Below are 13,841 nucleotides of genomic sequence, written 5' to 3' on the forward strand. Positions count from 1 at the left end.
CTTTCCAAGGGGGCTCAAGTGTATTGGGTGTTCTTTTATCCTCGATGTCAGTTGTGCTCTGCTCAATCCCAAGCAAAACAACAATACCCAAAAGAAGAAGATTGAGTTTCAGCAACCCAATCACCATCATCCATTGATTTTGTGCAATAAAGATAAGAACTTGATTTATACTTCCAGTTCCTGTGACAATTGTTGATGGAGATTGGGTTTATGTTTGTTTACAAGGTAAGGGTTTGCTTCACATTTCATGTACAGAGTTACCTATTGAAATTAAGCACCCATTTCACTGCTCTCGCCATCTCAGCTCGTCTCTCTCATAGGGGCTAGGGTTCAAAAACAAAAAGGGGCTGAAACGCAGTAAGAAGAAGACAAAAAAAAAAAAAAATATCAAAATGACGCCGTTTTGGTGGCCCGCAAGAAGAGCCGTAGGAAGAGATGTAGGAAAGGGCGGCAGATGATGTGGACTCGTGTTTGTTTAGATGGTTAAACCCTTCTCTGTTTTGCTAGGTGGTTAGTTCTCTCTATGAGTGAAAATTTATTAAGTGATTCACGTGTCGCTTGTTTATGTCTCTTAATTGTCAAATAAATAGCAAACCTCTTATTATTTTTTTATATTTTAATACAAAATCATAAGTCTCTCTCTCTTTTCTTTTTTTTTTTTTAATCAATTATAATATTTTTGAGATACTATCTGATCATCTCTGAACATTATCAATCTATTTTCTACAGTTTTATAAAAATTGGAATTAAACCAAACTATTAAAATCATGAAATCAATATGAACCAAATCATTTATATATAGTTTGGTTCTATTTAGAACTACGGTTTTACATAATTTGTTAAAAAAAATCATATAACATTTAAAAAAAAATTCAACCTATCATAAATTATAAAAACAATAATAACATGCCCATCAAACAAATTACTCTCATAATAAATATAACATTAAACATATTGTTCAACATTAATCTATCATGATTTTTCAAAACATAAACATATATATTATTCCCCCATTAACTTAAATAAACCTAACAAGTTGCAAATAAACATATACGATTTAAGTTATATGGTCCGGTTTGGTTCAAATTCGGAACGATGAATTGGTTTCCCAATTTTCTAAATCAAAACCGAACCATGAATTAAAAAAAAAAAAAAAAAAAACCTACTGAATTAATCTGAACCGATTCGATTTCCTTGATTAGCTCTAACCACCAGACTCATAAAGAGGAATGAGAGTTGGGGTCCTCACCTTAGCTTTTCCTACAAGGATTTTTACTTTGTGCTCAATGATTCTCATGTCTTACAATGGTAATTAATGGTAGTTAAGAAGGATAAAGTAAAATTTATTTGTTAAAAAATAAAATAGTAAGTAGCGCCAATAAGTTTTTATCTAACAATACCAAAATGCTATACATAAGTTGATTTTTTTTTCATGATATTCTAATTATTAGACAAAAGATATGAGTTTTAATGTGAACTTGTTATTTTTGTGTCTAATGACAAAAAAAATCATTGATTAAAATTTATTTATGCATAAAATTAATTACTCCATAAAAAATAAAAAATAAAAAAAATTGTATAAAGGGTGATTGCAGTGTATCACGAGTAATAATAACAATTTGACATAACTTTGTACAAATTCGGCGTGATTATTAGACTTCTAATTTATGATCTTGTTTACAAATTCAACGCGAAAACTACGAAATAAAAAAAAAAAGAAAAAGAAAAAGAAATTAGGGCACATTTACTATGGCTTTCTTATCCTTGTTTTTGTTCACTTATTTATATATCCTTTAATAAAAACAATAAAATATTGAAAAAATACTCATCATTTTTATACTATCTTTATTTTTGCGTAAAAATAGTTTTCACAAATTATTTTTAGTTATTTATTAAAAGAAGAGCTATATTTAGAGAAAAAAATTGATAACAATTTTTTAAAGAAATTTTTTTATGTACTTCTGGAATATCATGTATCATTTTTGAAAGTAAAAAATTGCAATACACACTAAATGAATTATTTTTCTTTTCTCCCTACTACTTAACGAATGTGAGTCATCATGTCCCAATCATAAAATTTTTCGTTACAAGATTGGTTTGAAGCACTATATAGCCTTGTTACACGATACTCTCAAGAATTACTAAATAATTATTCTTTTCCAAAAATAAAAAAACTATACAATTTTTTTTGAGAATATAAAATTAATACCAAAAATATGTTATGTTCAACTTTCACATTTTTAGTAGAGACATTTGACCTAATTAGCATCTTCATGTAGACAAGCTTTTGGTGTTAGAAAAATTAGGTATTGATGAGTGACACTTTTGAGTAGGGCAAAAGAGAAACATATATAGGGGCACTTAGCCTCCTATTTGACAACCGACCTAAGAGAAAATTACTGAATGATCAGAAAAAAATCTAATCCATGTGAAATTGTTATTATTAATATTTTGGAAGATAGTATATGCTTTTTAATAGTGGGGATGTGATATTTTTCACAAAAGAACACTCAAAAACACTAGACATAATAGTGTGACAATGCCATCATCAAATTTGATAGGGATTTGGGTACATCATTCATTGTATTGGGCCCATGCCCTAATAATTTTTAGAATGCAAGCCCAAAATGATAATAGGTCCAAGGGAGATGAATTCTTTGAAATGGGGGGGTCAACTATATATATGTGTGTATTTTTTTTCCACCTTTTTTGCGAAATGTGTATCTTTCACTTTGCAAAGCTTAGCACATGTAAATAAATAAATGAGCAAAAGGGGATGGTCTGGTGGTTGGGTTTAACCAAAAAAGAGTGTTTTGAATTCATATATGATTTGGTAAATGAGATGCTTCCTTAACAGTGTAAAATTAAAGTTTGAGTTCTACAGTTACATGATTCAGCTTTCCCTTTTCTTATTCCACTCCTGCCTGTTATGATTTTTTTTTTTTTAATTGTTGTAACGTTGGCCCACCTGGCCTAACCTAGATATTTTAGGATTTGAGATTAAATATTTAGGCATATTTTGGGATGTATGTTAAAAATTAATTTGTAATTGTTTTTGAAAAAACGTACCCAAAAAAATAAAAATAAAATAGAGGTGATTTGATAAAAAAAAACTAAAAAGTTAAAAAGTTAGATTCACATGCTTGAGTTGGGTTGAGATTTGAACCTATTTAATTTTTGGACTCAGGCCTCGTTTGGCAAATGTCCATTTTAGCTAAAATGTCAAAAAGTTATTAAAAAAATCAAAAAGCCAACAACTCATACAAAAAACTCAAAGATTCTATTTTCTCTCTACTTTTTGCACATTTTTTCGTAAAAAATCAAAAAATCATCCCAAACATACTAGTTTTTTTACATCACATTTTAGCTAAAAAATCAAAAAATTACTAAAAAAACCTGTTCTCAAGTGAGGCCTGTTTGAATTGAAGAATTCTAATTTGCCTGCCCATTTATAAAATATTAATATTACTTTATTGCATAATAAACTAGAAAATTATTAGAAGATAAGCATATATATATATATTCTATAGTTTTCTTAAAGGGCCAATTTAAACATATACTAAAAGGTCCAAATTCATTTACCATTAAATTTTAATAATGAGTTAAATTCAAATAATTATCAAATAGGTAACTTTCCATGACCAAAAAAATGCAATAATAACCCATACTTATCAAGTGGATGGATTTGAAATTTAGAAATTTTTTTAGAGCGGCACTTGTGATGGATAAATTAAAGGATGACTTACATTACATGTATGTCTTAATAGATGGACTTATTGTCTAATATGTCTTATGATTATTAATAGCTTTTCATCAAACACTATTAAAAAACGTTACTAATTATTAATTTTTAATAATAATTTAAAAATTGTCACAAAAAATATTACTAATTATAAGTTTTGGCGATAGTTTAAAAAAATCTTCACAATTTTTTTTTTTTTATTAATTTTCAACTTTAAGCAACAATTTGAAAATTGTGTCAGAAAAAATTTACTAATTGTAAATTTTAGCGACAATTTATAAAAACAGTAACCTTTTATTAACTTTTAGCGACATGCAAAAAATTGTCATAAAAATTTATTTTTAGCAATGATGGGGAGTTAAGTCAAATTATTAAGACCTATTGATAGTTTACTCTAAATTAAACCCAATATTGGACCAGACTGATTTTGAAATGATACATATACTTTTGTTACATAATGTAAGCCCAAACTAAAACTGATGACACGGACTTGGTCGTCCAACAATGTTTTCCTATAATAAGTTAGCCCAACAATGTTTTCCTAGATTAGGTTTGGGCCTATGACATGGACTTGGTCGTCCAAACTTGAAAGTGTTTGAAGTCCAAAAGCAAGACTAAATGAAAGTAAATAGTAAAGTAGCAAAAATAAAGACGGTAAATGCGTCAAGTTTAATCGAATAATGGATTGTTCAAGTAATTGATCTCAACCAATCAAACTCAATTAGCTTTCTTTTTATACATTTTATAATATTATATATAAATTTATCGAGTTAAATACAAGTCAATATTAAAATTTAACGAGTTTTAAAATACAATTAAACTTGACTTGTTTAAAAGTTAAGCAGCCCTATTCATTTTACTATCCTCCAAATATGTAATTCAATCGTGATTTACTTCTATGTTTAATTTCTTATTTTTTGTTTATTAAGAGAGAATTTTCGATATTAATCTCGGTTAACTATCAAACTAATGGTCTTATAGAGCATTGGACAAGACTTTAAAGATATCAAGGACAGAGATGGAATACATGGTAATTAGATATTGTTCTAGTTGACGAAAGGTATACTTTGAGATTAATCTTCAAAAATGCTAGAGGCCTCAAAAATTCTACCAAAAGTTCTACCAAATGTCTCACATGGGTGTGGGACCCACATGGGACCCACATTGTGTGGGTCCCACACCCATGTGAGACATTTGGTAAAATTTTTGGTAGAATATTTGGGGTCTCTATCATTACTCTTAATCTTTCCTAGCACTAATCTTGCAACACCCAAGTCAAACAACACATTTTTCTATGCTCTAATACCAATTGACATAGCAATAATTCTATATAAAACTATAGAAATTTCCAAAAACTTGGCATACCTTACACCAGCCAATGTTCTGGCCTCTAGCATGTTACGAGTGGAACGAGAAGAAGACAGTTGATTCAAAATCATATTATGCATCTTCTGAAAAAAAAGAAAAAATTCATATTATGCATGCTTGTTTGAATGAACGCATCTTATTAGGGTAGTTTCACGTAATCAACAGGAATGTGAAAATTTGAACATCAAAAGCATCTCTGAAACAATTTCGTATAATTAATCATCAACATAAAAGCTAGTTGCCTAATCACAACATCAGAACTCGATGTAGTCGTCTAGAAAACATAGTTCTATCCAATTCTGATGGCAAACCGATAGTGCATAGCCTCAGGGCTAAACTTCATGAGCTCTTCCTATGTTTGTTCCAGAACTACAATAAAAATTATTAAAACAATTAACAGTCAGTGAACAGGAACAAAGCAATCACTGAAGAATATTTGTTAAGGAGCAGAGAATTCGAATTACAAATGGTTTTGGCACGGAATAAGTGTAACAGAGAGTCTGAATAAAAATAAAAATGCATGAAAAGTATCAAGTTACATGTTCAGACTTCAACCAGCAATCAAGCGAAAAAACAATACTATTATTTTCATGATTCATTAAAACAATACTACCAAAAAAAAAAAAAACATATTTCCATGTCATGTTGCTTCTGCCCAACTTTCAGTTTTTTTGGAAATTTTCAAAACCCATTAGAAAATATAAAACACGAGCTAAGCTCCTTCCATGTCATGTTTTGTTGTTCTTTGTGCTAATTTGAGAAAAATTAAAGGGTGGCCGAGTGTTCATAATTGGAGGTGCGATACTCTCTGGAAGTTTAAGTGGAACCACACCAGTGAGCCTCACACTAACTACTTACTCTTTTTTTCACTTGATTTAATTATTTTTCCATTATTTATTTTGTATTAATTGTAGTGGGGGTTATTTATTTATTTTTTTTTTGGGAGGGGAGGGAGGAGTTGAACTTGAGACCGCCTAAGGAAGTACAAGGCTTCTGGCCACTTGGCTAACCCCAATAGTTGTAATGGGGTTGATTTGGATATTCATTTTCTCAATATTATCTGCGTGAGTGTTGAATTGAATTTGGAATGCCATTGTTGTACATTTGGTTGAGGTGGGTTGGAGACCTCCTAAGCATGAGAACCATTACTGTGGCTGGCTGGCACCAATAGTGGTGACAATATTAAGCTGTTTTTTAGTTGTTCATGGTAGTTTTTTTTTGTTAAATTGTTCCAGAAAATAATTCTATTGAAAGGGTAAATTTTGGTATTTATAAACACTAATGTTACCATCTAAATTTTTTGTTAATGGTCAAAGGGAAGTCAACGAAAGGGGGAATTTGTATATTGTCAGGCAAAGTTGGGGAGGTTAGTGTAATTTCAGAAACTTCAGGCGTGACCCCTGCAATTGTCAAAAACCCTAGAAGAGGTCACTGTAACAACTCCTTTCACTTTTATTTCTTGAACTTCCCTGCACTATACCATCTATGACTGATTTTTGTTCTTAAGCAACTTTAAAACCAATAGGAAACATTTAAAACTGTCAATAAGGACACTCTTCAAAACTGAAAAACTATATTACCATCAACATCAACATTCTGAACTGTGACGGGAATGAAATACAAAGCCTCTCCATTCAATAAGAACTATGTTTCACAGGATACATACCACGAAGAGATTTCTCATAGTTTTGTAGCTGTAACATAAAACCAGAGTTAGGAGATGCCATCGGTCGTTTACTTCTCACAAGGTCCAAAGCTTCAGATGCACTCATATTGTGCTTCTTCATTAGATAAGCAACAACAATAGTCACACTGCAAGGTAGGAAAAATAAAATATTGTAAATGTTCACACAAAGTTCCTATTTTGCATAGTTAAGAAATTCAAAATGACCAAATAGAAAAGAAAAAATAATGAAAATGGAAAAGAGAAAAAAAAAACAAACAAACAAACAAAGAGAGCATTCCCATGGTATTGTTGGGCTCTTCAAGTCATTAGAGCAATGAGTAAGAAAAAGCAACATGTAAATGGTTGTCATATTTTAAGTCCCAATATCTCCACTGGACCTCTGCAACTACATTGTGCCTGTTTGGTTCTTTTGTCATTTTCTTCATTTTTATTTTTCATGTTTTCGGCAACAAAACAATGAAAACGTTCGAAACACATATTGTTTTCATTTTTGTGCAAAAACAATTTTAGAAAATTTGAAATGACTTCATGAAATTTCTAAAAAGCTGGTGGGTTGCAGAAAATTTCTTAAAAACTATTTTCGGAAACAAATTGGCCACACAACAAGTTTCCTGTTTTTCGAAAAATGAAAACAAAAAATGCATGTCAAAAACACAACCAAATAGGCCCATTATTTTTGAAATTATCATTTACATGTTCTTTGGCTCCCCCTACCTCCTCAGATTTGCTTCAAAATTCTTGAGAAGAAGAATGTATAAAAGATCATAGGTGCTTAATTTCAATCCCCACTGCTACTCTAGAGAAATCATAAACCATCCGTAATGTTAACCTGGTTTTGACATAGATGCTGAACATTTTATGATATTCCTTCACTAGACATAAGAACCTAAAAAGCAACGGAAATAGCGAAAGAACAATCACCTTCTGGATCTTCCAACAAAGCAATGAACCAACACACCACCACCCGTTCTTTTAGCTTCATCAATGAAATTGAAACACTCATCAAAATACTGCGCTATATTTACGTCTTCTCTGTCCGGGACTACCTCAATCCACAAATAATACCATCGATTACTAATAATTCGGCCACAAAAGTTCAATACGGCTTAAAAAATCAGATAGCATTGTATTTCGAATACAAAATTCATACGCTTATAACATCAGAAACTTTGAATAGGCAGTAGCAAAAGGACAATTATAATATGATAAAATGAAAACTAACAGAACAAAACATATGAAGATGAAAGTGGAACAGCTTTAGAAAAACATACAGTGGAAATGGATCATCCTTACAAAGTTTGAACAGAAAACAAAAAAGCAGCTTAAGCTAGTGCAAATTTATGAAAACATTAAAGACCTCCTTGAAAGCATATCAACACATGCAATGTAATAAATGTAATAATCAATAATAGTTGTGACAAAACAATTTCTTATACTAAATGAACATAACTCACAAAAAGATTGAATTAAAAAGGAACAGCAGTCAACGGGTTGATACCAAACTTTTGTAATACTATTTGTGCAAAAAAATTAAAAAAAAAAAACTCTTACTATCAATTATTTTGTATATGAAGTCATTTGGATGAGCGGGTGCCAACGAACTCGCCACAGTTAAAATGTGAGTTACATTCAAGCTTTTCAAACCACTTTTATTATTTGCACCTCCAACAGAACCCAAATAAAGACCCTGAGAATCCAAGAAGAATGAAATTGATCATTTGAATTGCAAACACCACATTAATAGAAAAAATCAATAGAAAAATCAAAATGTAAATAGATTAAGTACTAAACAAAAAAATATCAGTCATATTTATTTACCTCTTCAATTTGGCATGGAACACTATCATCTCTAATGCATCTTGTTGCATACATAGCTCGCCAAAGTGCTGCTACCCGTTCTCTATAAATTTCATCAATTCGATTCATTGCTATTAAGAAAAACTATCTTTTTAGTTTTTTCCCCTGCCTGCCCCCAAAAAAGTCTTCGAACTACCAAGTCTTTCAGGCGTTCCACAATTCGTAAACTTCCTCAAACTTGGAAATTTTTTATTATCAAATTCCCATCCCTAATGAAAGCCAACCTGCGAAGGCATCCAAAAGGTGCCAGGAACAATAGACATGATCAGAGTCGTGATATCATACAGTGACTTAGGACGCCGTCATATGTGTAGCAACTTAACTGGTGACTCATGATATCACACAGCAACTTTGAAACTATTTAATGGTGACTGCAATAACTATATTCAATATAGAACGGCATACAAAGTTTCTTCCCACTTAGGAAAAAGAAGAAGAGTAAAATCAAATTGTACAAGGTCTAGCTCAGTCACATGCAAGAAATCACAAAATTATTAATTCTACAAACCCATTTACAGTAACTAACTTGAAAGACATAATGGTTCACTTTGCCCCATTAAAAGTATCAATTTGAGCAATTATACTCTTAAACTATTGACATTAATTCATTTTATCCCAAATCATCAGCGTGTTAATATCATTTACTGAAAACCACACATGTCGTGCACACATGATTAATTGAGAGTATTGACTTAGTTTTCCCCATATTAAAGAGACAAATATCCAGATACCATACAACAAAACACAACTAATTGTTTTGAAAATATTAAATAAAACACAAAATACAACCAATTGTAGCATATAACTATTTTTGGATACAACCAAATTAAGCAAATCACATGCACACATATTTTTGTGTGTTGGAGGGTGTGTCAAAAATATTTAGCTCCATTGATGGTTTGGGGTAATTGTCAATAGTTTAAGGGGGTAATTGTTCAAATTGATAATTCAAGGTAAAGTGATACATGTGCTATAGTTCAAGGGTGCAAAGTGAATTTTACCCAAAAAAGAAGTTTTTGAATTATCGAAGCTTCAAAACATTCTCAAGTGCGACGAGATGGTATTGAGTATTGAGGTCTAGATATGCTTAGGCAGTTTCACTTTCTTTGGCACCAAAACTTTACAAATAAGAGCACCTCCAACGCTTCATCTTTTGTTTCATCAAATTTAAATTTGATGAAACACATATAAAACTGGTGTTCCAATGTCAACATCAAATCAGTATCAAATTGAGGATGCTGGAACCTTTCACCAAATTACTATAGATAACCGTTAGCTTTACAGGTGGCTGTTGGACAATGCATGAGCACTGGATGACCAGCTGGTTGTCCCCTGATTGGCCACCTCCTTGCAAAATTTGTTTCAAAATTTTGAAAAATTTACACTGGCCGGTTGAACATACCGGTCATCCTCCCGACCGACGGGTGGTTTGATGAAATCTTAGATTGCTCCATTGGAACGCGTGATAAGCTTTTACTCAATTTTTTTCTCAAATTTGATTGGAAAAAAAGGGTAAACGTTGGGGTGCTCTAACCAGACAAAATATGAACAACCTAAAAAATATGAAATTCAACCAGAAAAATTCAAATCAACCCCAAAACAAAAATCAACATAACAACCCTAGAAAATTGAAATTCTCATCCAATTAGGCCAAACAACCATCTGGGTAGTTCCAAGAAACCCAATTCGAATACAATTACAAACAGAGAGACAATCACTAAGTCAATAAAATGGACAACATTACAATCACTATTCAATTGATCGCGTAAGGAACTGATATCAGATTGTTAATAAAAAAAACAGAGAATAGTGTTTTAGAGAGTAAGAAATACTCACCCTTGACCAAGAAGATCAACAATCTGCCAAAAAGATTTGGCCTTTTTGGGTTTGAATCAAACTGAAGAATCTGCAAGTGAGCGAGTCCTCTGCGAATCGTTGGTACATTTGTGTAAAAATAAATAAAATGAGTTTAGTTTTTCAGTTGGGTCGATTTGAAGGGGTGGATTGGCTCTTCTCCCTCGGAGTTCTCACAATTGCAGACACCTCCTCTCTAAGTTCTGATACAACTCTGAATTTACTTGAGGCTGTATTTGGGCTCATGGACCATAGCGATAATTTGAGTTATTTATTTATTTTGTAAAATTTTATTTGATTTTAGATTTTATTTTGTTAAAAAAATATAAAAAATAAAATTAACTGTATAAATTAATAAAATAAAATATCACATTTAAATTATAATTATTATATTTTTTCTCTCATAAAAATTTAAAAAAAAATCAAAAAATTAAACTAAACGAAGACTAAACTTCTTTGTATATAACATCTTAGATAAAAAGAAATTGATTCGATAATAATTGTAACTTGAAATTTTCTTTCTAGGGAAAGTTAATGAGAATTCTAGACAAAAAAAATAGATAAGGAAAAGAAAAATTACAGATTAGTGTTATAAAATGTTTATAAATTTATGAAAAAATTTATAATTTTAATTATTAAAATTAATAAACCCTTTTACTAATTTATATGTCAGTCCCGATTGAGACCTCTAATTTAGCTGCTCTAAAAGCAACTCTAAACAGGTGGCAAGCTCAAAAAAAATAAAAAATAAAAAAATCAAGGCATAGAAACACTGGGGAGTGGGTCCCATCATCAGTGGTAGCTCTAATTAGAGCTCCCAAACATTTTTGTTTATATATATATATTTTTTAAAAACTTGCACTACAGTATAATTTTCCCAAAATAAAATTCATAAATAAAATGCGAATCATATTAATAAATTCACCTGAGGCTCATTATATTATCTTATTTTTATCACTATCAAAACACAATAGTGAAGTCAATATATGTACATATTTTTTTTCGACCGTGCTAAGGAGCTCGAAAACGAGCTCCCCCGAATCTCTCTAATCTTGATTTTTTTTTTCAGAAGCAGAGAAGGAGAAGAGAAGGGAGGAGGAGGAATGAGGAAGGAGGAGGAGGAGGAGGAGGAGGAGGAGGAGGAGTGGACTGGAGGGGGCCATAACAGTGGGAGGAGGCGGAGGCGGGGCCGGAGGCGACGGTAGAGCTGCTGCGACGATCGGAGCTGGGCGACGGCGGCGACGGGCTAGGCGATCGGCGGCGACGTGCTAGGCGACGATCTCTTCTCTCTTCCCCTCTTCTTCTCTTTTTCTCTCCCTCTCCCTCCGAGCTGTTGCAGAGTCGAACATGGAAGAAGAAAAAAGAAAAGAAAAAAAAAAATCCCCAAAACGACGTCGTTTTGGGGATTAGAGGGGGCCAAATTCGAGCTCTCAAACATTATTCATTTTTTTTTTGAACGAAAACATACACATCTCAAACAATAAAGTTTGCACACTCAACTTCTTGCTCAAGAAGTGTAGAAGTAAAACCTAGTTTTGAAGCTGCAAGATCAAACTGAAGAAGATTATCCTCCAATTGATGTGCCCCAATTACAATTGATGTTCTAGGGTTCAAACCTCCATCTAAAAGGCCTAAACACACCACTTCTCTACTTATCTCCACCATCAAATTAGCCCCATGAAGTTCCCAATAAACATCCTTGTTCTCAAACACAAATCCAATATTTGGGACTTCCACTCCAACCAGATTGTATTTCAAGTTTTTTGTGCTAAAACACTCCGTAAACGGTGTCATCGGTGCCACTCTAGCCACATTCATGGCTTCAAGCTCCTTAGCAAAATTTTCAGTGACTAAGTTGTAAATTGAACTCTCAAGAACATCATAGGGTTTAACAGTACTAATCTTTGTTCCTCCAAAACCCATTCTTGTCAATAGATAACAAGGTTGTGTTAATTTGACTAATGGGTTTTTTGTTAATTGTGATTGAAGTAACACCAATGAAATAGTCCGCGGAGGACTCTCCTTGTACATCATCTGCAGTAGTCACCGGATTAACGAGTAGCTTAGTGAAACTAAAGCTTGTGGTTAAATCAATGAGCTTTGATTTATTTTAGTTTGGATAGAAAACGTAACGAGCATCGCCAAAAACCACGATGCCATTAGATTTTGAAGTGGATGATGGCAAGCACAAGGCGAATTTTCGACAAAAGGTCCAACCAAACCTCGATGAAAGTTGAGTTGGGAAGCCAATTCGGGTTCTGCCAAGGCCAACCACACCATTAATACCACTATCTAGGCCTTTTATTAGCCAAGCGCTTGCACATCCAAAAATAAAGTTAGGGACCATGGTAAAAGGGCCAATTGAAATTGTATCAATGGCTATTTCTGCAAATTGGACTGTTGTTGTTATGGTGTTTTCAATGGCAACTAAGCAAGTGTTGTTGTTGCAAAAGCCTTGTTTTGATGAGGAAAATAAGCATAGTTCACATCCAAAAATGGGTTTGGCGGCGGAACACATGGCGGAGCCGCAGAGGCCGGGGCGGTACGTGGAGGAGTGGTTGTAGCCATTCTCACAATCAATCCATAGGAGGCGGCGGAACACGTGGCGGAGCCGCAGAGGCCGGGGCGGTACGTGGAGGAGTGGTTGTAGCCATTCTCACAATCAATCCATAGGAGGCGGCCACCAAGGTCGAGAAGTAGGGTTTGAGGGTTGAGAAGGGTTCCTAGGTTGAATTGGGTGGTGTATTGGAAGGTGGAGGGGTGTTTGGAGACTGGGAGAATGAGGGATTTGGGTGGTTGTTTGGGAGAAGGGTGTGTTTGGGAAAGGGATTTGAGAATGAGGAAGGAGAAAATGAAAAGTTGGAAAATAGAATAAGTAGCCATGGGATGGAAGGGAAGTGAGATGGGTTGAAAGAAGATGGGATAGTTTTGATGGGAGAGAGTTTATGGAATTGGCTTTTTAAGCTTTTTGGATAACTAGAAAGTCGACTACAAAAATTTTAAATTAGTATATGAGTCAAACAATTTAAATTTACAATGTATTTTTAAAATTATTATTGTGAATCATGGTCAAAACTTGATCTTTGATCGTTGATTTTGAGCAAATTTTTAATTCCCCTTTTTCTTTGTTTTTTGGATTCTTGGAGCTGTTGTTTGTATAATAATGCATATGTTCGACGCCAAACTTGACCTCAGTGAAATAATGGACCTAGGCTAGTACTTGGCAATCGCACATTGTGTACTTTAGACTTATTTGCTCTATCTCTTCCTAGGAGTGTGAAAGTGAAAATGGCTCCTGTGGGGCGGTTCAAAATCCTGTGAGTAGGGGTGGGC

General features: G+C 32.9%; 2 protein-coding genes across 2 annotated transcripts; both read right to left on the bottom strand.

Annotated features, from left to right (window-relative positions):
* Window positions 1–5,227: 5,227 nt before the first annotated feature.
* On the bottom strand, window positions 5,228–11,519 carry LOC114277555 (dual specificity protein phosphatase 1). Its single transcript, XM_028219450.2, has 6 exons — window positions 10,491–11,519; window positions 8,616–8,878; window positions 8,349–8,484; window positions 7,719–7,839; window positions 6,777–6,922; window positions 5,228–5,479 (listed from the first exon to the last, which is right to left on the bottom strand). The coding sequence occupies exons 2-6, from the start codon at window positions 8,721–8,723 to the stop codon at window positions 5,463–5,465; spliced, it is 528 nt and encodes a 175-aa protein (XP_028075251.2). The 5' UTR covers window positions 8,724–8,878; window positions 10,491–11,519; the 3' UTR covers window positions 5,228–5,462.
* Window positions 11,520–11,952: 433 nt separating this feature from the next.
* On the bottom strand, window positions 11,953–13,439 carry LOC114277548 (putative aspartic proteinase GIP2). Its single transcript, XM_028219444.2, is given in 3 exon segments — window positions 11,953–12,434; window positions 12,436–12,942; window positions 12,945–13,439. Coding segments are annotated over 3 exon segments (1,407 nt in total). The 5' UTR covers window positions 13,392–13,439; the 3' UTR covers window positions 11,953–11,981.
* Window positions 13,440–13,841: the final 402 nt, after the last annotated feature.

Source organism: Camellia sinensis, chromosome 7 (assembly GCF_055761805.1).
Source record: "Camellia sinensis isolate YWXY chromosome 7, ASM5576180v1, whole genome shotgun sequence".
Classification (NCBI taxonomy): Eukaryota; Viridiplantae; Streptophyta; class Magnoliopsida; order Ericales; family Theaceae; genus Camellia; species Camellia sinensis.